Below are 27,661 nucleotides of genomic sequence, written 5' to 3' on the forward strand. Positions count from 1 at the left end.
TGCTCAGTTGGGGATATTTTGGGGATATTTAATTTTATCAATCAATAAATTCCACTAGAAACAAACCTTGTTGTATTATTTTAATTTAATACTGTGAAGCTGCTTTGATACAATCTGTATTGTGAAAAGCGCTATACAAATATACTTGACTTGACTTGACTTAAATGTATATAAAATTGCAAGGCAACTTTCTTTAGAATAGATTGTTGGATGACTGCAGCAACGCTCAGCGAAGTCCTCAATAAAGAATAACTTCTGCTTGAACGATATCCCAACATCTCCTGGTCTTGCTTCGATGAAGGAATGAAGTTTCCAACAGAACCGAAACTAAATTGCCTCTAAGAAGATAATGTTAGCATGTTCAAAGGTTTTTGGGTTTTGAAAAAAGGTCTCTTCTGCTCGCCAATGATGCATTTATTTGATCAAAAATCAAGTACAATTTAAAATAACTGTTTTCTATTTTAATATATTTTAAAATGTAATTTATTCCTGTGTTGGTAAAGCGGAATTTTCAGCATTATTACTCCAGTCTTCACTGTCACATGATCCTTCAGAAATCATTCTAATATGCTGATTTAATGCTCAAGAAACATTTCTCATTATTAATGATTAATGACAGCTAAGTTGCTTAATATTTTTAAGGAAACCAAAAGTATTTTTTTAGGATTCTTTGATGAATAGAAAGTTCAAAGAACTTTAACAGCATTTATTTGAAATATAAATATTTTGTGAGATTATAATTGACTTTACTGTCACTTTTGATACATTTTAATGTGTCCTGCTTCATAAAAAATAAAATAAAAAAAGTACTCGAATTGTTATCAATAATTATTAAATTTATTTACAATATTTTCATACAATAAACAGCGAATGTACAGACTTATATAAGATCACATTTGTCATCTGCAAAAAATAATTTATCTGTTATTTAAACATCGGAATGTCACCCAAAAAACATTTGGAACACCACATTACACAGAATTTAATATATAAAATCAAATATTCTTAATTATAATCTATTCTTATTAATAGTACTCGGTCAGAATGCTTTTGTTCAACTGTGGCACACAAATTAAAAAAATAAATCCTTTGCTTTGGCCTCATCTTAAAATATCTGCACTGTAAGCATGTGTGTGTGTGCGTTACCGACTTAAAGCACACAGATCTGCCTTTAGTTTGCGAAATGAGGGTCGTTTTCTTGGATCATACTGCCAGCACTGACACATGAGGGCATAGATTTCATCCGGACAGTTATTTGGGGCCGGCATACGATATCCTAAAAACAAAAACAAGACATAAAAAAAGATTTAAACAACACTTGCTTTGCAAACAGGCAATAAGCCATAGTTTGGTGTGTGTGGTACAGTATGTGTACAGTATGTGAAGTACCTTTCTCCACCTCGTCTCTGGTCTGTTGGTTATTCATGTTATTTGGTATGGTATACGGTGTGACTCCTCTGGAGAACGTCTCCCACAGCAGCACTCCAAAACTCCACACATCACTCTCAGTGGTGTATCGCCCTGATGAAACAACAGAGGGCAGCGTTGAGACATGAAACCCTCAATCGTGACCAGTCAAACATAATGGATACTATGTGCTTCGGGTACAGACTGATCCCCCTTAACTTAGCATAAAATACTTAAGAAACAGAACTAAAGCAGCACATATAGGTGTTTAACATCTGTTTTAGTTCTTTAAAAAAAAAAAAAGGTGACCAGATTTCTCATGGTGGAATACAAAGCGGGATGGACAGGCATCTTTTTTTCACAACTTACTGCGCATAATACCTTGATAAACTCTTTTAAAATATATTTGTTAAATGTACACACATGCTTTTCTGACATTGCATCTGACTTGATCTCCTCCACGCTCTTTAATATCCCTTTATTCCAATTAAGGAAAGAAGAAATAGGGAACAAAACATAAGTCAGGACACAAAAAAAAGAGCTGAAATACGGGACTATCCCAGGGAAACCGGGATGTCTGGTCACCCTGTTTTTAATGGATCAATCTATTGGCAATGTTTGCTTAGGGGAGCTATTATACAAAGTCTTGATTTAGTTTTTGGGGTCTAGTAGAATAGGTTTTCATGCTTGAATGTTCAAAAAACATGTGATTTTTCACATGTGCACTTCTCTTCCCATTAGTCAGTAACACTCTGTTTAGTTCCGGTTTCTATGAATCCCCTCTTTCCGGAAAAAAGTGCAGTGTGCTCTGATTGGTCGTCTGGACCAGTGTGTTGTGATTTGTCAACTGCTTCAGAAACGCGTGTTTCCATAACCCAGAGCTTTAACAGACTACAAACTTGGGAGAAACCCAACTGAGCCTGGTTTCTCTCAAGGTTTTGTTCTCCATTCTGTTACCTGATGGATTTTGGGTTCCTTGCCACTGTCGTGCTTAGTTGTGGAAACTTAATATTCAACAATATTATTGATCTGACTTACTGACGATGTTGAATGAGAACTGAACTGAGCTGGACGATGACATCATTTTTTTGCAGAACTGCTTTATAGATGAACTGATGATCTTTACAACGGAACTGAATCAACACTGAACTGACATCATTTTCCTGTTATCACTGTAAAGCTGCTTTGAAATAATCTGTATAAAGCGCTATATAAATAAAGGTGACTAGACTACAGACGCAACTCAACCAGGCCTCTAATTATTTAAATGAGGAACACTGTGATGTGTACGTTCCCTGAAGAAAACTCAAGACTACAATCGAGGCGTTTCAGGGAGTTCAGACACAGCGCGCACTGATATTGAAAATATCTCTCTACAGCAACACTACACACTACAGACATGTAAAAAAGCGTAATAGGCTCCTTTAAGTGATTGTTGGTACCATAATTGAGGGCCTCCGGTGCCGTCCATTTGACTGGGATCTGCTTCATTCCTCCTGTAGCAGAATAAACACCATCCTGCTCCTCACGAGACATACCAAAATCACTGATCTTCACCACGCTCTCCTCTCCCACAAGACAGTTGCGGGCAGCCAGATCCCTAGAGAGGGAGACAGGGAAAATTGGGATTTATTGTAGGTTGCTCTGAAAAAAAGGAAAGCATAGTGTAGAGAGAGAGCAACCAGAGCACGCTAGAAAAACAAGTATAAGAATGACAGACAGAGAAACACAGAATGCATTGGCTCTATTAAAACTCAATCCTTTCGAGAGACACTGAACTGTTTGACACAGCATGAGGGAAACAGGCACTATCAGATTTCCTCTCAGTCTCATTATCCCAAAATATTCCCATCGGGCATTGCTTGCAAACCACTGGTAAAAAGACTCAACCTTAATAGAGAAATACCTAGAGTCTACTTATTCGATTCAATAAAAACCAGCTGTGAGCTCTTTATGAGGTCTGCTAGTGCTTTATGGATCTACTATAGTTTTTCAGCGTTGAGACTAGGGGATCTTATGCAGTATATCACTATATTTCATTGTCTTTCTATTTAATTTTCAAACTCTCACCGATGAATGCACTTCTTGTTTTCCAGGTACGCCATGCCAGATGCAACATTTTCTGCCATTCTGATCAACATGTTGGGCTTCAAGTTGTGGCCCTCTGTGCGCAAAAAGGTTAGAAAGTCCCCTCCTGTCAGAAGAATACGCCATCAAGAGACTTGAACATTTTAAAGTAATAGTTCATCATTTATTCAATGATTTAACACTTTTAATAATTAAAAAATATATTATAATAAACAAGCAAATAAACTTTTGTTCTATCATATAGATTAAGAGGATTTGCAATATAAGACACGAGACCATTTTTTAAGCTTAACAATATAAATCATGATCTACTTTCACTGTTACACTGCTAAACATCTTTTGTGTTTTGTGATAGAATGACAGCTTTGGAACAATTTGAGGGAAGTAAATGATGGCAGAATTTTGGGGTGCACTGTCCCTTTAAATGATTTGAATGAAAGGTTTAGATGTACCTTGGACTAGCTCCATGATGATATATATTGGCTGTTTTTGAGTGCAGACGCCGATTAGCTTCACTATGTTTGGGTGGTCGTACTGTTTTAGGATCCTGAGACAGAAATGGAGATAAGTTAGTTAAATGAGAGTGTGTATGTGTGAGTACACACGGTATGTGTGTGTTAACCAGTGTATCTACAAACCGGGCCTCCATTAGGAACTTGTTCTTGTGTTCTACAGGCAGATTCTCTCGGCAGGCTTTCACAGCGACTGGCGTATTGTCTGAACGCAGGCGGCCACTGAACACCTCACCAAAGTTGCCCTAATATCATCCAAAATGTTACAAGAAGCAACATCATTAATATGTTAGATAATATTTTTTATCTTTACTGAAATTTCAATCCTTTTATATAACACAGAAGATATCTGGGCTTACCCGACCAATGCTCTGTCCAAGGATGACATCGTCATGCTCCAAAACCCACTTATCCTAAAAACACCCCCCCAAAAAATGTATTAATCAATGCAAACATAATAATGACTGGTCAATCACAGCACTCAGCAGCAGTGGTCGACTGATAATAATATTAATGGCTAATGCCCATATCTAGATATCTATAATGCCCATTCTCTTAGAAGAAACTTAAAATGTAAAGTTCAACTATAAACTTTTAACTTTTGAAAATGTTCTATGTTGAAAACTTCTATAAACGTCCTTTTGTCATTTGATGTTAAATGTTCTTTAAGAATCTTTGCGTAAAAAAGGTTACTTTGTAACAAAAAGGTGTACATTTACGAACATTTTTCAAGGTGAACCTTAAAGGACAAACAAACAAACAATAAATAAAAAAATCCTTATTATTAGTATTAATTTAATAATTAATACCAATTATTAATATTATTATTGATGTATTACATATTTGAATAATTTAACAGTTTAACAACGTAATCTTAATGTCATTATTCATTTATTTCTATTTTTGGATTGTGAGTTATGGATTTTTTCTAATATTATTATTTTATTTATTATAATATCATTTGCAAATATTCATAAAATCCCAACATTTTGAAAACAGTTTATGAATAGTTCATCAAATGAACAGGCCTAAGTAGATTGTAGAGACCACTGGTGCCCATGCAGTTAGTACATTCTGAAGTGGACAGGGAAAAGGGAAGCTCTAATTTGGCCAACGAGGAACTGATACCACTCAAAAAAATGTTTTTTTTATTAATAACCTTGGCCAATAGATATCAACCTGTCACTACTCAGAAGTAATATGTACAGTACTTGTGAGACTGATTTGGGATCAGTGACAAACCTTGAGGATGGGTCTCTTCAGCACAATTTCTGTCCTCTTTGTGACGTTTTGATGGGAGCTGAGGAGATGATTCATTAGCAGTGGTACGGAAGTGAAGCCCTCACCGTCAAGACGATACACACCCTAAATACACACATAAACATGACATCATCATATAAATGACAGCTAACCACTGCACACCATGAACTGGAACAAAAAAAGCACGGTTACACTTTATCTTAAGGTGTCATTGTTACAGAGTAATTATATATTTAAGTACTGAGTAATATAAGCAACTACATGTACTTACTATAGGGTCAGGGTAGGATTAGGATTTGGTTTAGGGTTAGTTGCATGTAATTATGCTTAATTTACTGTTATTACTATGGTAAGTACATGTAACATATGTAACAAGGACACTGTAAAATAAAGTGTTACCAAAAAAAACTATAAAACACTCACTTCTGCACTCTGAATAAGGAAGTGCCGGCACTGGCCTCCCCAGTGCACAGACAACACGTATTCTTGTTTTCCCTGGCTTTCTCTAACCAGAAAGTCCCCATCATTCTTCAGCAGTGCCTGAACCTCCAGACGGGGGATGGCACCATGATACCAGCCCTGCTGGGACAAGGGCTTCTCTATTTCGGGCACCGGCGTCAGAGCGGGGGGAACCTGGTGAGATGCATAAAACACGCTACTCTACAGAAAGTTGTAGATACAACAGTGAGCAGGGAGGAGGAGAGAGAGAAAGACTGCCACCAAACACAACACCACTAACCATATACTTGGGCTTGAACAAGCTGCTGAGATGGTTCACGATTACGTCTATGTTGAGGTGCTTATGGTCTTTGTCACGCTCCTGCAGGAAAACAACATGACAAATAACACAACGGCATGATAAACGAAATAGTACTTTTGTTAAAAGTTCTTGCACTTCAGCTCATGATACTCAGTGAGTGACTGAACAGTGGAGTTATGTCTTTGATTGTTGTATTTAATTATAGAATAAATTATGATTATTTATGTGCATGCATGTTTTAATTCTTTAATTCTAAACTAAATACATTTATTTTCCCCCAAGTGCATACGCTTGAAATATTTTTTTCTTTTAAGCAAAACATATCTGTTTGGAGAACGTACAGTTAAATCGGGAGGTCAAACAAAAATGAAAATGATTTACAATTCATGTCTCAGTCTTCTGATATATGTAAGAGAAACATCCATATTCAGAAAGGTCAACCAGCAGCATGTGAGTACCAGGAGTTCAGAGTCAACAAAGGTTGTGCAATTCTCATATTTCAAAATCAATGTAAAACACAGCACGACTGGCTTTGATATTTCACTGTACATCATTATGGTGCTGCATTTTACAGCTCTGAAGAAGCCACTAGATTCTTTACAGGGGCCATATTGTGATTTTATTTCAGTCAAGTTATAATGTTCTATCGTTATTAAAGTTTTTCTGCAATAATTTAGTTTATGACCATTTCTCTTAATAAATACATGGGACATTTTTGCTCCTGTGCCTTTACGACTTCTGTAAAACACCCTCTTCTGCAAGTTTGACTAATTTCCCAACATTTTACTCTTATCATTATTTACTCTGGGTTTTAAAAATATTACTAGTTATCTATGCTACTTCCTTCTACCTTGACTAAATAGACCAAGTCAACAGGTGTCAAGTCAAGTCACCTTTATTTATATAGCGCTTTATACAATACAGATGGTTTCAAAGCAGCTTTACAGTGATAACATATACAGTGAAAAGAACTCAATTCTGTTGTAAAGCTGCTCTAAAAAAAGACAATAGAGACATTATTTACCTGAAGGTAGTTCAGTGTTGATTCAGTTCAGATCAAAAATTGTAAACATGAAAACATGCATGGCCTTGTGTTGACCTGATGTCAAAAAGTTGCAGATTTGTTTAAACAAATAGTCTTTCTTCACTGGGGAGGAAGTTTTAAGTTATGGAAGCTACCGTATATGTTCCTATACTGTAACAATGAACTTTTATTTTTTAAAGATTATGCAAAAAAAAACTGAAGCTCTCAGGACAGATTTATTGAGATGAGAGTGGACTCACTGAGTTGCTGGAGGTGACAGATATCCGATCATCATCCAGGCCTATAGGTGCGACCTCATTATTGCCCAGAGACTGAAGTTTATCGGAAAGAACTCTCCGCTGGGCCTCCAGACGAGCGCGAGCCACCATGGACAGAACTACCTGCTGTCTGCTGTCCTCCAGTGCATTACGCTTACTGAACTGATACACCCTAAAAAAACGACAACAGAGGAGGACAAGCTCTCATTAATAGTGAAATCTAAATGTTCTTATTGTTTCAAAATGATTTGATTAGATTAGTTCTGATTCAGTTCCTTTTATTGCCACTGTCGAAGCACAAGAAGACTAGTTGATATACTATATATTGCTTCCATTAAAGGTGCTTAAAGGTGCAGTAAGCAATTTCTGAGAAAAGCTGTTGAAAGTGCTGTTTAATGTATTAATACTAGTGTGGATTTTTTTCTACAATATTCACTCATGACAGTAAAATAGGGCATTCTAAGTCAATCTACCGCAGTATTTCCTCTCTCAATCAGTAGAAAATATAGTTAACACCCAGTCATGCTTGAGAACGTCATATACCGTGAAACCGGTATTATTTAGAAAAATGTGGATTTTTGGTCATACCGCCCAACATTTCCAGAAATGTGTCTGTGTCATTTTTATTTTAGTCCATAGATGACGTTGTGAGGGATTTCCCCAATCCTCAAAAGAGGAGTGACATCAGCTATTATATAAGCTTCGATGGCGTCAATGGCGGTTCTCTCTCTATGTTGGATCTTCATGGTGGATCTTCACGCCTCTCTCCTCTTTGCTGGAGTAATCTAGCTTTGATTATAGTTTCATTTGGATTTTGGTGTTTTCATTGACCCTTTGGAGTATATTAACATTTAATGTTCTTTATTTTAATCTCTCATCAGTAACAGGTAATGGAATACCTATTTTTCGGTTCATGTTTTAATTATTTAGAAAGTTCAGCGAGGGAAGCAGAGGTGTACTGCGTACTGTGGTGTGTTTGGAGAGCTCGCAGACTCACCTCTGGCCTATGTTTGCAGAGCCTTCCTCATTCTGCAGATCCAACTCCAGCTGGTTGACAGTGGCCTGCTGGGAACCAAGAGTACTAGAGAGACACAAGAGCTCCTCCTCCACAGCGGTGAGCCTTGGAGGAGAGAAAATATGAGAAGCCACAACAGCGCAAAATGAGTTGTGATGTGACAGAAGATAGCCAAAATGCTGAGGGCCAGAAATACTGAGTATGACATTATGTAAATATGTGTGTGAATCATGGAGCGTGACTACATTTGCTTGCATGTGCATATATTTGCATACTACTGTTAAAAAGTTTGGGGTCAGTAAGATTTTTGAAAGAAGTCTCTTATGTTCAGTACGCATTTATTTGCTCAAAAATACAATAAAAACTGTAAATTGTTTTTTATTTTAATATATTTCAAAATGTAACTTGTTCCTGTGATGCAAAGCTGAATTTTCAGCAGCATTTCTCCAGTCTTCAGTGTCACATGATCCTTCAGAAATAATTCTAATATGCTGCTCAAGAAACATTTGTATCATCAATGCTGAAAGCAGTTCTGCTGCTTGACATTTTTGTGAAACCATGATGCATCTTTGATGAATAGAAAGTTCAACAGATCAACAGATATTTTGGTCAAATAAAAGTCTTTGTTGTCTCTTTTGATCAATTGAATGCAACCTTGCTGAATGAAAAGAAAAAATCTTTAAAAAAAAAAAAGACTTACTGACCCTAACCTTTTGGTATTGTATATACTAGTGCAAAATCAGTTTTTGTGTGTGTTTTTAGTAATTGTTGGTTTGGTGCCCGTGAAAGAGACTGTGAACGCATTGAATTCAGGGAGCAGGCTAGGTTACTACAAATGATGGCTGTGAATAAAATATAATATTCAGAAGTAAACAGTGTAGGTGACAGAGTGTTTATGTCAGAATGTTTATTTTTAAACCACAACCTTCTAAAGTGCTTCTTTTACCGATATATTTACCGATATCTTTAGCATTTCTAATCCAAACAACGTCAAACTTGGCACTGCACTTACTCGTGCCCATAGCAAGACACCTGTCAAGTTTGAAATCCATCGGACTAACGGTTCGAGAGATATGCGAATAACAGACACACGTTTCTGTAATTTATAGATAGATAACATTACTTTTCTTGCATTTCAGTATTTAGATGATCTCATGATCAATGTATGGTTTTGTGATTTCTGCATGAACACATTGTGAATTACTAAATGTGTGTTAAGAAAACAAAAGTGTTTTGGAAAGAAAAAACAGTTAAACGTTTTAACAATATAACAGTTTAACATTGTTATAGAAATCGGCATAATGGGTCGGAATGTTCTGCTTAAAGAGTTGATTTTCGAATGTGTAAGTAATTGGAAAAAACAATTATCTGGTTCCTAATAAGCTTAAGATGGTGCCTTACGGCCAAAATGCACGCGTGCGCGCACACACACACGCACACACAAATCAAAAAAGATTGTTCCAGAAATTAACATGACCGTTTCTGAAACAAAAACAAGGCTCTTGTGGGTGATTTCACTTCTGTCTTTCTATGACATATGTGCATTCACTTTCACTACTATGCTACACAGCGATGTAAAGAAAGAAACTCACCGATGCTGGATTCCCTCTACTGTGAGCTCATTGAGCTGCAGATCTTCAGGCATTAGACCTTCAGCATCCTCCAACAAACTGCTGTCAAACTCCACACATGCAGGAATCTCTCCTCTTGACCTGCACAGAAACATACATACATGTGCAATGCAGAACGATGTGGACAGACAGCACTCCAACTATCCTTTCAAAGGCAACATGAAAGGACATTTGCGATGCATTCCAAATGCATTGTATAAAGCAGAATATTTAACAGGAAATAATGCATAATAATGCATGACTTGATTTTATCAATCATGATTTGATTGGACTGTAAAAACTGGGGCTATGATGTTATTAGTTATATTATGTTGCCTCGCCCACATGGCCTTAGTTAATATTTGGTTGTTTATGCAAGAAAAACATTTTCATTCTATATTGACAGACATTTTGCAGTGTGACACTTTTTTGGTCACATTTATTCACAAACAACTTATTTATTTATGATTGTATGAAAATATTTAATTACAATATAATAGCTGTTTTGCCAGTGACCATTTATTTTTGGAGGAAAAGCTTGAAATTGACTTATTTTATGTTATTTATAGTAGCCTTCCACTTTCACACAGCTCACAAAGGCCTGAGATTGTGAGCAACTGTTTGATCTCAGCTTTTTTTCTTTATAATAATAATCACTGATGAATCATGCACAATAAGAGCTGGAACATTTCTTATGAAAGTAAACAGGATACATTTTGATTTCATGTTGACTTCAGGAGACGAGAAGTTAGCAAAAGTGTGCAACATCCTTTGTTCTTCTGGTCTAGTTTCCCATTGCATTCCACAAAAACTGGGAACAAAAGGGAATGTTAATGTACCTGTTCTGCTGAATGAAGCTCTCGTACTCTTTGTGAGGCTGGATGGCTTTCAGGGCGTTGGCCATTTCAGTGTGAACACTCACTACCTCATCATGAAGCAAATTAGACAGATCAAAATATTCCTGCAGAATCTCCTTCCTAAAAAAAAAAAAAAAGTAAGCCACACTAGTCATATGGGTTTTAACGCACAAGACGCTCAGCAAAACTACTTCTTCTTTTCAACTAACTGTAACAATGTGAGTAACGACTGTTAACATTGCTTGTGAGAACTGAACAGGATGACATATCATCCATTAAAAAAAGCAGAAGTCTATAACTGTCACTGTGCTGTGTTTCTTAAAATAAGGCAACGAGTTCATAGTCTGAATTTCACTTTGATGCTTTTGGGTGCGACTACCACAGACGGTTCAAGACTGCACAAGTGGGCAGTTATATTCAGTTATGAATTACATGAATCAAATGTCTAAATAACATCTGACAAGAAACGTCTAAGAGACATATTGCAGATGAGCAAACAGTCTAAAAAATCATCTTGCAGATGTAAATGCAGACATCAAATAGATGTCTCTGTGATGTACGTGTGCTATCAGCGAGCAAACTAAAATTTTAACTTTTAAAACTTTTTGTCAACCTAACAATAAACAGAGCAGCACATAATGGAGTGCAGCAGAGCAGCATCAAGAATATCAAAAACTGGGGGGCATTTTGGCCATTTCTAATTTTATGAGGGGACTTGTCCATCTCAATGTCTATGGTGCTTACAGCCCTATATATTATATCTTCTACATTTCATACATTTATATATCATATCTTCAAAGTTTAAGATACATTAACAATGATCGACCGCTATACAAAAAGTTAAAAACATATCTTAGGCCTACCTAATGCAGAAGAAGCCGCTTCTTTTTCAGAGTTGCGTAGATGTTGATAGTTGAAGAGTCAGAGTTAGAGTCCCCCACTCCTTTAATTGTGGGTTTATTAAAAAAAAAACGTTGAATATACATTTTGTTTAGTTAGTAGGGGTGGCACGGTACATGAAAAAACACCCGAAGTGTTCGGTTCGCTTGTCTTGGTTCGGTGCGTGTGTGAGTCGCACGGTTCAACTTCGACGCATGCGCAATGTAGCCTCGTGCCCGTGCTAATACAATGCTAAATCATAAATCAGATGTACAGTGAGGAAAATAAGTATTTGAACACCCTGCTATTTTGCAAGTTCTCCCACTTAGAAATCATGGAGGGGTCTGAAATTGTCATCGTAGGTGCATGTCCACTGTGAGAGACATAATCTAAAAAAAAAAATCCAGAAATTACAATGTATGATTTTTTAACTATTTATTTGTATGATACAGCTGCAAATAAGTATTTGAACACCTGTCTATCAGCTAGAATTCTGACCCTCAAAGACCTGTTAGTCTGCCTTTAAAATGTCCACCTCCACTCCATTTATTATCCTAAATTAGATGCACCTGTTTGAGGTCGTTAGCTGCATAAAGACACCTGTCCACCCCATACAATCAGTAAGAATCCAACTACTAACATGGCCAAGACCAAAGAGCTGTCCAAAGACACTAGAGACAATATTGTACACCTCCACAAGGCTGGAAAGGGCTACGGGGAAATTGCCAAGCAGCTTGGTGAAAAAAGGTCCACTGTTGGAGCAATCATTAGAAAATGGAAGCTAAACATGACTGTCAATCTCCCTCGGGACTGGGGCTCCATGCAAGATCTGACCTCGTGGGGTCTCAATGATCCTAAGAAAGGTCAGAAATCAGCCCAGAACTACACGGGAGGAGCTGGTCAATAACCTGAAAAGAGCTGGGACCACCGAACGAAACGAATAATTTGCTAGTTAACTGGAGATGTTTTATTTATTTGTATTGGTACATCCGTGCCGCGAGATGTTTCAAAAGTGGTGGGGACAATATCGACCCTGGGGTACATGTCCCACCCGCAAATTACGCCTATGATGACGAGACACCAGGAGAAATTGACAAAGAACTGTCCGACACAGCCCACATAGCTCTCCAGATGGATGGACCTCCAGGGCCACTGAAAGTTTCCTCACGGTGACCGCTCACTCACTATATTACTTCGAAATGGGAAATGAGAAGCTGCGTTTTGCAAACACGCCCCATTTATGAAATAAATCAATTAATAATTAGATAATTAAGCTATATATCATATGCTGAAGTACATTTTTGGAGTGTTAAAGATTAAAAGAAAAAAATAACAACAAGAACCGTACAGAACCGAAAACCGTGACCCTAAAACCGTGATACGAACCGAACCGTGGGTTTTGTGAACCGTACCACCCCTATTAGTTAGCCTGCTATTTAGCATAAGCGTTAAAAAACGCGGGAACAGAGCGAGAAGAGTGTACTCGTGTATCGCAATACTTGACTCGCGAGTTGTGAGAGAATGGGCCTTCTTGGTTTTTTATTATAGTATTTAAAAATAATCTAACCTTAGCTTACTAATTCTAACCACTGAAATACCCTAATAACACCCTAATCACCTAATAACCCATGTTAAAGGACTGATTTCCCTGTTTAACATTATAGTGCTGGTGTTATTGATGTTCACTCACAGAATAAGCACCATCTCCTCCTGCAGCGTCTGAAGGGCTCCCAGCAGGGCCGGCTGACTCTGGCCGTAGTGGAGTTGGTGATGCACCTGGGCGGCCTTCACCGACAGCACATATTCATTGTGATGCTCATGCAGTTTCAGAGTGGCTTTGATGTAGCGCTCCTTCGCTTTCTCCCGTTCTCTGTCTGTACAAAAGGCCACCCACAAACATAAATGAACATGCAAGTGAAAGGTGACATGACAGCTGTATATCTGTCAACAAAAGTGGTAACCTGCAACTTTATAATTAAGTTCCACCATTACAAAATTATAAATGCCACAAAGTTGTTGACTTTTGGTAAATAATATATAATTTAAAATTCAAAGTGCAGAAGGATTTGTATGCATGCAGGTGGTAGGGGAATCAGTCCAATAATTGCCTACCATTCATTGTGTAAATGTAATTAATGCATTTCAGTCTAACAAAAATTAAACAGAAAAATAAAATGGAATAGCTTAGAATTGTAAATAAAATAATGTAAAAACAATTAGTGCTGGGCAACGATTAATTGCATCCAAAATAAATTAGATCAATCGTTGCACAGCCCTAATATACACACACATGCATGTATGTATATATTTAAGGAAAATGTGTTATTTATATATAATATAAATGATGTATAAATATACATACAGGCAAATATTTCTTAAATAAATACATGCATATGTGTGTATTTATATATACAAAATAATTATACACAGTACACATATATTATGTAAAGACAAACTTTTATTTTGGATGCGATTAATCGTTGCCCAGCACTAAAAAATATATATAGAAAACAGTTATTTTAAGTTGTCATAATATTTCACAATATTATTACTGCGTTTTTGATCAAATAAATGCAGTCTTGGTGAGCGCAAGAGACTTTCAAAAATCTTACAGACCTTTAACTTTTGAACAGTAGCGTGTATTCTCGTAGAAATGAGCATAGCCCATATTTAAATCAGGAAGCCATCAAACCACTATACTCCCCCATCTGCTAAGTGCTTTAAAGGTTGTGAACACTTTGCTTATCCTATCAAAGTCTGATATAAAGTACACATCTATCACAGGACACTGAAGCTCATTGTAAGTACTGCCTTGCACAGTGCAAATATATCTGCCATTGCTCTTCATATCTGTTGTCTGTAGCTTGTTCTATTCATTGTGGCCCATATAAGTGCTGCAAAATGTGCTCTGTGGAGCATTCACACTTCGGTTATTGGAGAAACCACATTTAGTTTCCTCTGTTGTTACATAGAAACAAGTGTCTTCGTTTAAAGGCAGGTTTTTCTCCTATTGAGTAAACAAGTGCCTTATTTACACATACTATCATAAAACCATTCGTGTTTAAACATTAAACAGTTCCTCTTGTTGTATGTGTATCTCTTTCAGCACAAAGTACCCTATTCAGTCAAAATGAAAGAAAAGTGGCCATGCTTTTTAGAGAACTAGACAACACGGAGGCATCATACCTTTGCTCGCTTCCTGATATTTTCTTTTCGCCTGGGTCGCGTCCCGTACCAGTGGTCTGTAACTGGACTTGAGCCGGTCCAGTTCGATTTGGGTGACCTAACCTTCCACAACAGGACACAAAATAAAAACAAATAAAAATCCAGGTTTGTGCATCAAAATGAGACATGTGTCATGTGCAATCATGAAAGGACGCTAGATTCACTGCTGACAATCAATTTCACATGTTATTAGCCTGGTTTAGCAATGAGGAAGAATATGCACCATATTCAGCTAATAATAGTTTTAAAAGCCTCCAGGCTAAACATAGCAAAACCCACACAAAACCACTGAAGGTGAAATAAAATATGACCGTTATCATCTTGGGTCGCTGCTTAATGTCCTATACAAAAGAAAAGGCATTTTTCTACTTCCTGATTTTTGTTACTGCAAAGGTTCTCAACGTTAAACCATTCTAGAATTCATAGAAACCATCTAAAGACCAACAGGCAACTCGTGCGTTGGTAATGGCTTCATTAAAGACATTAAACTAAATGATTTTCTAAATGATGATTTTGAAAACTCGTTTAGTAAAATATTATTTCAAAACATTTAATATTAAATAAATGAGTTCATTTAAACTCATTTAATGATTTTAATGATTTTCTAAACTCAAACTAAATGAGTACAAAAAGAAGTGCTATTTGATCACATACATTTCCTCTATCTAAAATTAGATTCTGCCAGACGTCTAAACACATACACAAAGCCAGATGTGTGCTGATACAATGATAGTATGGTAGTGAGCAGCCTGTAAAGGTGTAGCTATGTGGTTTCTAAAGCCTGTTTTATACTTCTGCGTCGAACTGCCGCCGTAGCTACGTCGTAGGCTGTGTGTAGCGCGCGTACCCTTCGGCGTACCCTGACGTGCACCTCTCCAAAAATGTAACAACGCGTCAATTCTACGCGGACACAAGCGCTGTGATTGGTCTGCCAGAACCCCTCCCTCTGGGTTTCATGCTCCCCAGGTGCGCGTCAACGCGGACAACGACACAGAAGTATAAATTAAAACCAACACGTTGCCTACGGCGTATAGGCTCCGGCGTATGTCCGACGCAGAAGTATAATGAGGCCTTAACGTGTTACGAGTGGATTATAGCATGCTATGAGGTTGATTACCAGCCCTAAAAAGAGCCTCCTCCCTTTGCTTTACTAAACTGATCAAAAGTGACAGCAAAGACATTTATAATGTATTGTATAAAGGAATTTGTTAAAAAAAATTCGAGCTCAAATAAATGCTGTTATTTTGAACTTACTATTCATAAAAGAACTCTGACAATAACGTATCACGATTTTCACAAAAATATATTAAGCAGCACCGCTGTTTTCAACATTTATGATGATACGATTTTTTTTGAGACAGCAAATCAGCATATTAGAATGATTTCTAAAGGATCATGTGACACTGAAGACTGGAAAAATGATGCTGAAAACTCATATTTGAATAAATTACAGTTTATAATATATTCAAATAGAAAACAGTTTATTAAAAATGTAATAATATTTCTCAATATAACTGTTTTTACTGTATTTTTGATCAAATAAATGCATCCATATATATATATATATATACATACACACACACACACACACACACACACACACACACACACACACACACACACATACACACACACACAGAGTACTTCCTCATTTAATGTGTAACTACTTTTACTGACCCTTGACTATCTTCTGTTGCTTCAAAAATAATTTTATACATATGGGTTGGCCTTGTGAAGGGGTTTATAACTTTTGGGAAGCTATTTCAATGGCTTCAGAACTTATAATTAAAACAGCGCTATACTGAGTTTTTGGACATTGCATATATGGAATTATCAGTTAGATCATTTTAACTCTCATGCACTTTGCATGAGAGTTAAAATTATCTAACTGATAATTCCATATATGCATGTGAGTTAAAAACAAATAGACACCAGCAAGCAAACGTTTCAGCATATTGCTATCTACAGTGTAGCAATGTGCTGAAACGTTTGCATGCTGGTGTCTATTTGTTTTTAACTCACATGCACTTTGCACTTTTTGAATATTTTTTATGAATTCTGAGAGCTTTCTGTACCTTCATTGACAGCTACGCAACTACCACTTTCAAGCCCCAGAAAGGTAGAAAAGACATCAATAAAGTAATCATTGTAACTCCAGTGGTTTAATCTCCAACATGGGTGAACTGGCCCTTTAAGTGGGAGTAGTGAAGTTTTTTGTGGTGTCTATGTTTTCCGTATATGCTTTTGAATTTTATTAAAACTAGAAATGAATAAAGTTAATTACAAAAAAGAACTCACTTTCCAATGGTAGTATATATAGAAAATCATTAATATTGAAAATTGTCCAAATTATCATAGTTAAACAGCTACTGTTCAGCAGAAAACGTTTACAGTACAGTCTGTACAGTGTACTGTAAAATTATCATTTAATACAGATAGCAACAGTAAAATGTTGCCTTCCATCCGGACCACGGGACATAACTGCGCCATTTTACAGTTTCTACAGATTAAAGTGAGCAGCGCGTCAAAACAACAGAGTGGTTCACACCACAAGGACTCAGGGTTGTTTATGGTAATGATCTTTTGGAGCTATATCTATAATATTTTTTATCTAGACTAGCCAAAAGTAGATACTTTCGCTAAAACACCGCAGAAAACGAGAATTCAGCTAATACATTTATTTTGATCTGTCATACAGATGACTCTGACCGTTTAACTAAACCAGGTTTGAGACAAGTTAACGTGTGGCGTCTTTAGACCTTTTTTTCAATCATTTAGTATTATTAATCAGCATAAAAAGAGCATTTCATAATAAACAATGTTAGAATTTGGAAAACTATTTAGAGATGGCAAGGGAAGACCAAAAAAAAAACGTTGAAATGACTCGTTACCTTTCTGTCCTCATGATGAGAGTTTTGATTCGATTATGTACATTGTTTGGTTTTAGTAGTTTATTGCTTTGAGCAAAATAAAAAAATTTTTTTTTTTGCATTTCCCCTCTGTTCTAGTTTCATGGCCTACATTTGGCATTGAATACTAATAAAAAAAAGTTTTTAATAATAGTTGCAGTAAGTGCCTTTAAGCTCCCATAATAAGAAACACGTCTGTATACGTGTGAGAATGTACTTGTTACGAGAGCGTAATAGTGAAGTGATGTGCGTGTGGCGCTGACCCTGCACATCTCTTGGCTGAGAAGGTTCCACTGTTCCCCGTAAGTCTTCCTCAGCTGCTGTTTGTCCCGGATGAGGAGGGTGAGTTTGCTGAGGGGTCCCACCATCAGATCCTCCGAATGCTTGCGCATGATCCGACTGAGGCTCTCCGTCTGACTGACCAGCACATTCCACGACTGTAAGAACGAGAAAATTAATGCAATTTTAGGATTTACTAGGCATTGAAAAATTAGAATGCATGATTATAATTTATTGCGGTGCACTTATCAGTGCTTGTAAATGCTAAAGTGAAGGCAAGAATCCAAAAAAAACTTGACTGTTTGTGGACTTGAACGAGTCAGCAAGAATATATCTAGTTTTTGGCAGAAGGTTTTGTATTGCCTGCATGTTTACAGTGCAGTTTCCCATTTCAATGGCACCTTAGTCTCAAAATATCTTAAAGGGATAGTTCACCCAAAAATGAGAATTAGCCCATGATTTACTCACCCTGAAGCCATCCTAGGTGTATATGACATTCTTTTTTCAGACGAAAACAATCGAAAACAAACAATTGTTTGCATCGCTTCACTTCAGAAGTCCTTTATTAACCCACCAGAGCAGTGTGGAGCACTTTTATCATGGATGGATGCGCTTTGATGGACTTGATACCCATTCACTCCCATTATGAAGCTTGGAAGAGCCAGGACATTTTTTAATATAACTCTGATTGTATTCGTCTGAAAGAAGAATGTCATACACACATAGGATGGCTTCAGGGTGAGTAAACCATGGGCTAATTTTCATTTTTGGGAGAACTATCCCTTTAACATCATGTGGAAAGTAAGGATTCAGACTCAATGCAGTACTTAAGACCATTTTAGTGTGGATATATCATCTTAAATCTCCAATATACATTGAAATCAGTCATGGAAACTTTATAGACCTTATGCGCCAGAGAAACAAGACCGCAGTCATCTTTAGAAGATTGTCTTTGAACTTCCGTTTTTGCGGTCGCTCTGTATATTTCTATGGCATTGCTGTCCAAGAGTAACTAGCTTTTGAAGTGGATTTACTTAATGTAAAGTTAATGAAAGTTAAGTTAATTCAAATTTAAGAATCTATTTCAAATATGCTTCCTTATATAACATCACGGTAAAGAATATTGTATTTAGTGTTTAAGGGTAAGATAATGATTCTGCTCAGCAAAGTTGCCTTTCCTGTTTTCTCCTTATTGTCTGTAAATGGCTCTTGAAGCCTCAGTTTCACTCAGACTGATGGGATTAGAACACGAATGATTCACTGAGAATCTCACCTTTTGTTCTGCAAATGGCTTTCGGACCCAAATGGCTCTTGGAGCCTTATGCTGATTAAATTGAGACTGCTGGTCTGGGGCGGGTTCCTTAACCTGTATACTCATTTACATGCTTTGTTTGAATTTGTCTCCACATTCAAAAGCCCCTCCTCCTAAAATGCCTATAAAACACCGTGTAAATTTATATACTTTAGATTATGTTGGACGAAACCTCAGCCGCGCTCAAATAAAGAAACTCTTCTGTTTGAACGTGATCCCAACGTCTCCTGGTCTGCTTTGAAGAAAGAAAAACTTTACAACACTAGTTAAGGAGACGCTTCCAACCTTATTGAACTGGCTGATGTAGTCGATACCTCCTCCAGGCTGGGAACCCTCCAGTTTCTCAACAATGGCTGACATCTGATGCAACTGTACGGAGAACTCGCGATCGCTCTTGGCCCTCTGCGTGATCCATTTCTTCATAACCTCCATCAAACGCAGCTCAGAGTCTTGTAGTTTCATTAGGGCGGCGTGACCCTGAGGGCACCACAAGTCCTCCGCAAAGCCCATACCTGCAGCTCACTACAACTGTCTGGGAAACATGCGCATCGTTACCATCGTTGGGATGTCATGCTGCTTTCTGATGTTCCAAATGTGTGTGAAAATGTTGTCAAAAACAATAACTAAGAGTCAAATTACCTATCTGTCAGCAGCAGTATGCTGGTAAAACAAACGTTCTGGTCAGGTCAATGAGAAACACCACAAATCGAGATCTACGGAAGGAGGAAGATTATTTTAGACTTTCAAAACATCTAAATGTGCATTTCATGGCATAATTAAAGCATTTTGAGTGCCTTGCAAAAAAATGTAGGAGTTTTCAAATGCTTTCATTTCCTCAATGGCAATTCAGGACAAAAAAGTGATGCTGTTTATACTGACCACTTCCCATATGGCAAAGCCATTTCAGATGTGAAAGGTTATTTTATAATGAACAGCTCAGTCATAAGGAACAATGCTGAAAAAGTTAATGATTTACAATGCATACAGTCTACTTACAGAAAGAAAAATACATTGATCTTGTTCCATACTCCATGTCAAAAAACCTGATTTGCATCTCTGTAGTTATTTACCACTATGCTTTATTAAAACTAAACAGAGCCAGATACAAGCTACTTAGGCTAGTTGTACAAAAGGGTATGGGAAGTAAACTTCAATAAAAAAAAAGAACTTTATATAAAGACCTAGTGCACTTTATCCTACTATTTTCAAACCAATAGTAACTCAACATATTAACTTCTATATTAAATAATTATTTTCCAATAGCCCATTTTTGTTTGTGTAGCTATATGGTGTTTACTCATTAGACATTAGTCACATTTGGTTAACTCATAAGATGGAAGACATTCCGTTTCAAAAATATATAACTCAGATGTTCAAAGATTAAAAAATAAATAAATAAAAAGAAAAAAACTAATTTATAACAATTAAAAAAGAGAAAAGGTAACACTTTTTTTCGATAGGCCACTTGAGACATTCTACTTATGTAACTTACTTTACAACTACGTCAACTAGTCTGACCACTTACTAGCTGACTGTTGACTAGTTACTGACTGTAACTTTGCAAGTACGTCAACTTGTTCTACTAACACAAATACTTTGAGACAGCCTACTCTGAATAATGAGAGCTAGTGGACATGTAACGTTAGTTGCAAATTAATGAGAGTTGAGAGACATGTAGTTGCAAAGTTACTTATAGATAGAAGAATGTTTAAAGATAAACTAGCTAAAGAACTCTATTAAAAAATATATTACATTAATAGAGCTGAAAAATTAATTGTTTATTGTCTGAAGGGGATGTCGCCGTGACGTCACGGAAGCGTCTCTTCTATTTTCGGTCAATGAAACATGAAACATTATTATCTTATAATGATGCTCTTAAATCAGACAAACATATATATTCTTTTAAAAGAATCGATTATGTAACACTAGAGCTCCGAATAATTCATTGTCGAGACCTGAAATTGTGCGAATTCTCACCTCAGATGTCTGGCGCAGCAAAACGTCCTGTCAGAGCGACCGGAACACGGAATTATCCATTATAATAAAGCGATGAGAAGAAAAGAGCGCGTCGAAACGAAAAATACTGGAGATGGTGAAATGAGCAGGGCGACAGACGAGCTCTTGTGTTGACAGAGGAGGCTGACTGAAACTAGTGAAACCAGGAAGACAGTCCGGCAGCAGGACGCAGACTCACTGCATTCAACAGGATTAAACCACTAATGCACGACAACCCCTCAGTTACACAGGTACTAACATGTCTGCTAGGAATTTATTTATACATGTAGCCTACATTCATACATTAAAAAAATATACAATACATAAGTATTGTAACTATTGATAAAAAATAAACGAACATTAAAATTCAGGAAAAAATTTTTTAAGAAGCTCATGACATACACATATAGGATATTGGATTTAAAATAAAAGGATGAAATTTTGGGGGGTATATATATATATATATATATACCTTAAATTTAATCATTTTATTATATATATATATATATATATATATATATATAAAACAGTTGCTATATTTCAGCAAACATTTTAGTATATCTTCTCAAGGGACAATACTATAGAAATGAAACTTGGATATATTTTAGAGTAGTCAATGTGCTGCTTGTATATAGCAGTATATATTTATTGTCCTCTGAAAATAACTTAACATACAGCCATTATTGTCAAAATAGCTGGCAACAAAAGTGAGTAGCCTACACCTTAAGTGAACATGTCAAAAATGTGTCCAAAGAGTCAATATTTTGTATTCGCACCATCTAGCACTACTTTAATCCGCCTAGGCATGGAGTTCTCCAGATCTGCACAGGTTGTTGCTGGGATCCTCTTCCACTCCTCCATAATGACATCACGGAGCTGCTGGATGTTAGACACCTGGTGCTTCTCCACCTTCCGCTTGAGGATCACCACAGGTTCTCAATGGGGTTCAGGTCTGGAGACATACTTGGCCACTCCATCACCTTCAGCTTCCTCAGCAAGGCAGTTGTCATCTTGGCGGTGTGTTTGGGGTTGTTATCATGCCGTTCGGCCCAGTTTCTGAAGGGAGGGCATCATGTTCTGCTTCAGAACTTCACAGTAGGCCTACATGTTGGAATTGTAAGCCCATCTAAATCGGTCCAATGGCGGTATCCGATAGAACGGGTGAAGGTCTCTGAGTGTTACTGTCTTTTCCGCGTGGCAAAGTAATTTAGTTCCAATTAAACTTATCTGACTCCATATATATGTATATAATTTAGTAGCTTTACTAAGCTTTAATAAGAAATGCTCACATCAGATAGCAACATATAAAAGATCTAGCGGTCATACCACTGTCATGATTTAATATTTTGGTCAAAAAAAGAGGATGAATCATAGTTTTTTCAGTGAGCATGTTTTGCTGAGGATTACACACATTTTGCACCACTGATGTAACATTGTACAAACTGAGGGAAGTCGTCTGGATGTCGTCTTGCAAAACTGGCAATGTTTCGTTCTGTCTACATTTTCATTGGATTTTCCAATCACGTTTCGAATAATTGCCAAAGCGCTGACCAGTAAATTGTTCTACACTTCTCTGTTTAACACTTTTATTTGTACAAAGATCCTCCCTTTGAAGACATTGCAAGCCACACTTCAACCTCAACAGGATGCTAGACCGGTCTTAGCAAAGCAGTTTACCTTTAACATATACACTCACATATTATGGTAGCCCTGTTTGTGCTAAATAGAGTGTAATTATACCTTTGCCATTAATATGTTTATAAGCAACTGAAAAAAGCACAAATGTAAGGGCATGTCAGAACATCTCAAGGACCCCAAAAACACCTTAGACCCCAGAGGTTAAAGTGTCACATGTACCTTTGACAAGAGCATTTCAATTTAACCACCTACTATTATTATAAAACCTTTGTTCAGACACAAACTACTAAAGCTGTGGACTACGAGATTGTCTGACCTACAGAAAATGCAATAAAGAGCTCACAAAGGAAAATTATGAAGTTTGCATAGATCTTTATTTTTTTTTTGTATAATCTTTAATTCGCATATTGACATCAATTAAATAAAAAGAGCAAAATAATCTTTAAATTACATGTAAATGACAATGCACCATATATAGTACAAAAATAGGCCTTATTTTTTATATCGTTGTCCCGTCTCAGGTAGTCATATAAATGATTGGTGTTTTCTACTTGGGGATCTACATGCAACAGTTGACTCTTCAAAAAAAGTAAAAAAAACCCCTATGAGTCTAGAAAATTCTCGTTGAGTCTGAACACACACACACACACACACACACACACACACACACACACGCTCTTAAAAGCACAACACAATCAGGGTGAAAGCATTTTGCGCGTGGTTTACGCAAGAACTGTTGTCACAACACCAGCATTTTGTCCAAAACCCAACCTGCTTAAATGTGTCATTCAACAGCCTATTCTAAGCATTTCCTAAACGTGTATGGTCAAACCAGTGACCCAATTTAAAACTGCAACTAACCTCAACAAAAAGTTTTTGTTTTTTTCAGGTCTTATCATCACTCTAAGGCAAGCAGATTTTCATCCGGTGGTCTTTGGTCATGCCTTTGCACACTTTAAGGCTTTCCAAAACACAAAACACCAAATCATTACTGCAGGGGGTGAAAGAGCTCAGCGGGTTTTCAGACCTTGCACTATGCACTAACTATGCATTGTTTTTGCACTAACACTATGTTCGGTTGGTTTTCAGACCTTGCACTATGAGTGTGTAGATAAACAAGACATTTCATTATAAGCCATGCTGATGCCTCGATAGTGTAAAACAAAACAAAAATTTAAAATTCGGTTACCCTACTCAACTAAACGAAGGCAAGGCTGAGGATGGTGCGAGTTGTTTGTGGACTGGCCACAGTTGTGTCCTTATCTATTTGTTGTGTGACAACAATGGTTTGGAGAGGCTGATCATGTTCACCAGTTATCGGAAATCACTGATATGATATATGATAAAAGAAAGCCGGACTCCAACTCCATACGCATAACATCGCATAACCCTGTTGGGTCTGTATTGCACAGATTTGATAGATAACATTGTCATTTCGTAAAGATACTGCATATGACCACCATATGTAAGATCATGAATATGTGATTCAGAAAAAAAAAATTCTCTGAAAAACAACTACTATATTCCTGGAAAGTTGCAATGAGCTGACAAGGCCAAGCAAATGACTAATAATAAACAGTAGTAAGCAAAGAAAATGACCTGATGAAGTGACTGTTCAGCATATAAAACGAACCAATCCTAACTGATATCTGGTATTCATTAGAGCCCTTTCTCTGATTTATTTCAAAAAGACACCCATACTGTGCAGAACAAAACCTCTAACATCGCTATATATAATCACTATAACATAACAAAATGGAAGCCAGGTCCTTTCAGGATGCGCCTTTAGCAAAGACCTTTTCTAGTGTTTCAAACCCTTGACTGCAGGACAGAATTAAATTGGCTTGGAGTTCATCAGAGTTTCTTCCCTAAATACAGTCATATCTCACACAAAAATCTAAATATTTACCATATTCACTTACTCATGTCTTTTCAAACCTGCATGAGATCTTGCTAAAATAAAATACAAAAGTCATTTTTGTAGAATCACCAGAGCAAATTTTGCACAAAATAAACGAGGATAGAGGCTGTCGAGCATCAAAAAAAGACAACAAAAGCACCGGAAACGTGGTCCATAAAACTTGTGCACCCTATATATCGAATCTTTTGATGTCATATTAATTTTACACAAGGACATTTTTTTTCAATTTAAGTCGGTATTTGCGGATAATATTCTCCTGCACATTCGTGCTTTGTTTCAAATGCCATTCCTGCTCATGTTTAATTCAAATATGATATATAAAATATAAAGGTTTGACGTCATGAATTTGACATTTTGATGAGCCATATTTGAAGTGAATGACATTTGAGAATATAGTGCAGAGATCTGCACCCTAGTCCCTATTATATTTTGGTGATACGGATACAAAGCATTCAGACTTTTGACAAAAAGTCATGCAGGTTTGCAATGACATGAGGGTTAATGACAGAGGTTTTATCTTTGGGAGAAGTATTCCATTAAACAGCCTACATAAAAGAAAAATCATGAATTCAGCAATGCAGATGCTCTAGGGGGAGTAGTAAGCTCTATAAATATGTGTAAGACAACATGCTGCTCTCCTCTCCATCTCTGACCATGTAGAAATAGTGATATGTTCTTCTAAAAGGCTCCCTGCGCAAAGCCAGTGGATCCGACCCACCGCAGCACTGACTGACTTCATATAAATGTAGTTTCACTCACTCACCCACTCACTCACTCAAAGATAAGCTTTGTTTTTCTCGTATGCAAATATTTCAATCTTATTTTTTCTTTAAATCTCACTAGGCAGGAGGAAGAGACCAAACAATAGTCATGTTTATTGTAGTTTCGACTCGTCCCCGTCGCTTGCGTTTGGAAGCTTTCCATGTTGAGGCACCGAGAGGTCAACGCCCAGGTGAATCATGGCTCAATATAACTAAGACAGGTGGGAAAAACAAACCAAAATGCCCCAAAGGTGTGATATGTTCAGACGAACCCCAGAATGAAAACACATTAAAAAAAGAGAGCGAGAGAGAGACAACAGTGCAGTAGAGGCTAGAGAGGGGAGGAACAGAGTTAAAGAGCACTTTGTGTTTTGATGAAGGCAGTCCTCTCGTTGTGGATCTCGAATTCCTCATTCTCAGACTCGGTGTTGCCCTCGTCCTCCCGCCAAACGTTTGGGATGCCTTTGTAGGCAACTGCGGTGCGGTTCAAGCCGAACCCGACCAGTAATCCGGATCCCGCCCCCGCTTCGGCAGTTTGCAGTTTGTTCTGGTTGCGCGTGTGCATCTGCAGCAAGCCGAACACACCCACAAACGTAGCCACGATGAAGGCACAGCTGAGCACCGCCACGGTAACAGGCAGGCGAGAGGCGAGCTCGGCGTAGTTTTTCGGGGACGAGCCGTCACCTTGCATCTGAAACAGTCCGCCGTCCGGAGACTCGCGCAGGATCTGGTTCTGATGCAGACAGGAGCCGGTGACGTCGTCCAGGTGGCTGTGAGGTGGGCAGGAGAGGCAGTCCTGAGACCCGGGGGCGCTGCAGGTGAGACAGACGGGGTGGCAGGGCAGGCAGGTGGGGTGGAGGACGGACGACACCTCATTGTTGGGGAGGAAGGTGGAACGGGTGCCAGGGGTGAATCCGGCTGGACAGTCTCTCACACAGCCCTTCTGGTACAAGTAGAACCCGGGGTTGCACTCTGCATGAGGAGGAAGAAAAGTAAACTTTAATCATTTATAAACGCTTCAGTACGGGCATAAAATTCTTCTGGTTTGAATACAAGTCTAAACTGTATTGTTGATTTCACAGAAAATCAACTTGATGAATAATGGAAAGTAAAAAAAAAAAAAAAAAATTCTCAAATGACAACAATCATTGCGATTTTAATTTTGAGAGAAATAATTGTGAAAATGTGACCAAGTTTTCATTGATTAAACCTAGACTAAAATGCTCAGACATTTAGTGGACATAATATGATAAAACCTAAAAAGGACATTTGACACAGGGCTGACATTAATAAATAGCTGATGAAATTGTCAAGAGTGCTTTATACAGAATGGGTTTTGTCAAAGCTGGCATAATTTCAGATAAACCCGTTATATGACACGCAAAAAACTGCCACTGGTTACTCTACGCGTTCGGTCACACTTCAGGTTTAAGTGGGCAGTGCTTGGCCAGAATAAGCCAGGTTGAATAAAAGTCTAAACTGCATTACACTAAGTGTAAACAGACTTTAAGAATCAGATTTGTTGGAGAGAAATCAACTACATACTCCTCTGGCCATCACAGTACAGACTATCTTTTCAGCATTAATAAGGCCCTTTTAGGGTTGCATCATTTAGAGAAGGACAGGAGAGGAGGAGATGGCAAAGGAGAGAAAAAGGAAAGAGCTGATGAAGGAGGAAAACTGCTGAAAGAGAAGTGGTAGGGTCAAGTAAGTGTGTGTGTGTGTGTGTGTGTGTGTGTGTGTGTGTGTGTGTGTGTGTGTGTGTGTGTGTGTGTGTGTGTGTGTGTGTGTGTGTGTAAGAATGAGCTGGCAGTGAGTGGCCACATGAGGGGCATGGCCACAGGCTAAACTGGACAGCTGCCTTGAACACGGCTGCCAATGCAGCTGGCACTGTGAACTAAATCCAGGATGGAGTTATGAACACACAATTT

General features: G+C 37.5%; 2 protein-coding genes and 1 long non-coding RNA gene across 5 annotated transcripts in view; 1 reads left to right on the forward strand and 2 right to left on the reverse strand.

Moving 5' to 3' along the window:
- Positions 1-806: 806 nt before the first annotated feature.
- Positions 807-21,635, reverse strand: fes (FES proto-oncogene, tyrosine kinase). Of its 2 annotated transcripts, none has more exons than XM_084404047.1 (20): positions 21,393-21,635; positions 20,055-20,128; positions 19,701-19,947; positions 18,088-18,261; positions 14,877-14,973; positions 13,381-13,564; positions 10,794-10,931; positions 9,937-10,056; positions 8,327-8,449; positions 7,312-7,501; positions 6,007-6,087; positions 5,691-5,900; positions 5,250-5,372; positions 4,367-4,420; positions 4,134-4,252; positions 3,948-4,042; positions 3,478-3,601; positions 2,850-3,007; positions 1,390-1,521; positions 807-1,276 (listed from the first exon to the last, which is right to left on the reverse strand). In XM_084404047.1, the coding sequence occupies exons 3-20, from the start codon at positions 19,923-19,925 to the stop codon at positions 1,143-1,145; spliced, it is 2,481 nt and encodes an 826-aa protein (XP_084260173.1). In that variant the 5' UTR covers positions 19,926-19,947; positions 20,055-20,128; positions 21,393-21,635; the 3' UTR covers positions 807-1,142. The 2 variants fall into 2 exon arrangements, with proteins under 2 accessions (XP_084260173.1, XP_084260172.1); XM_084404046.1 differs by having other exon boundaries at positions 5,691-5,927.
- LOC311287315 lies at positions 21,393-24,400 on the forward strand. Its single transcript, XR_014626724.1, has 2 exons — positions 21,393-21,661; positions 22,214-24,400. It is a non-coding gene; the product is annotated as an uncharacterized lncRNA (long non-coding RNA).
- Positions 23,425-27,661, reverse strand: part of furina (furin (paired basic amino acid cleaving enzyme) a) — a 108,911-nt gene continuing 104,674 nt past the window's right edge. For both annotated transcript variants that reach the window (XM_084404048.1, XM_084404049.1), the window contains exon 16: positions 23,425-26,702. In XM_084404048.1, the coding sequence (XP_084260174.1) occupies positions 26,083-26,702 (620 nt within the window). In that variant the 3' untranslated portion in view covers positions 23,425-26,082. The remainder of the gene's footprint in view (positions 26,703-27,661) is intronic.

Source organism: Rutilus rutilus (assembly GCF_951802725.1).
Source record: "Rutilus rutilus genome assembly, chromosome: 3".
Taxonomy (NCBI): domain Eukaryota; kingdom Metazoa; phylum Chordata; class Actinopteri; order Cypriniformes; family Leuciscidae; genus Rutilus; species Rutilus rutilus.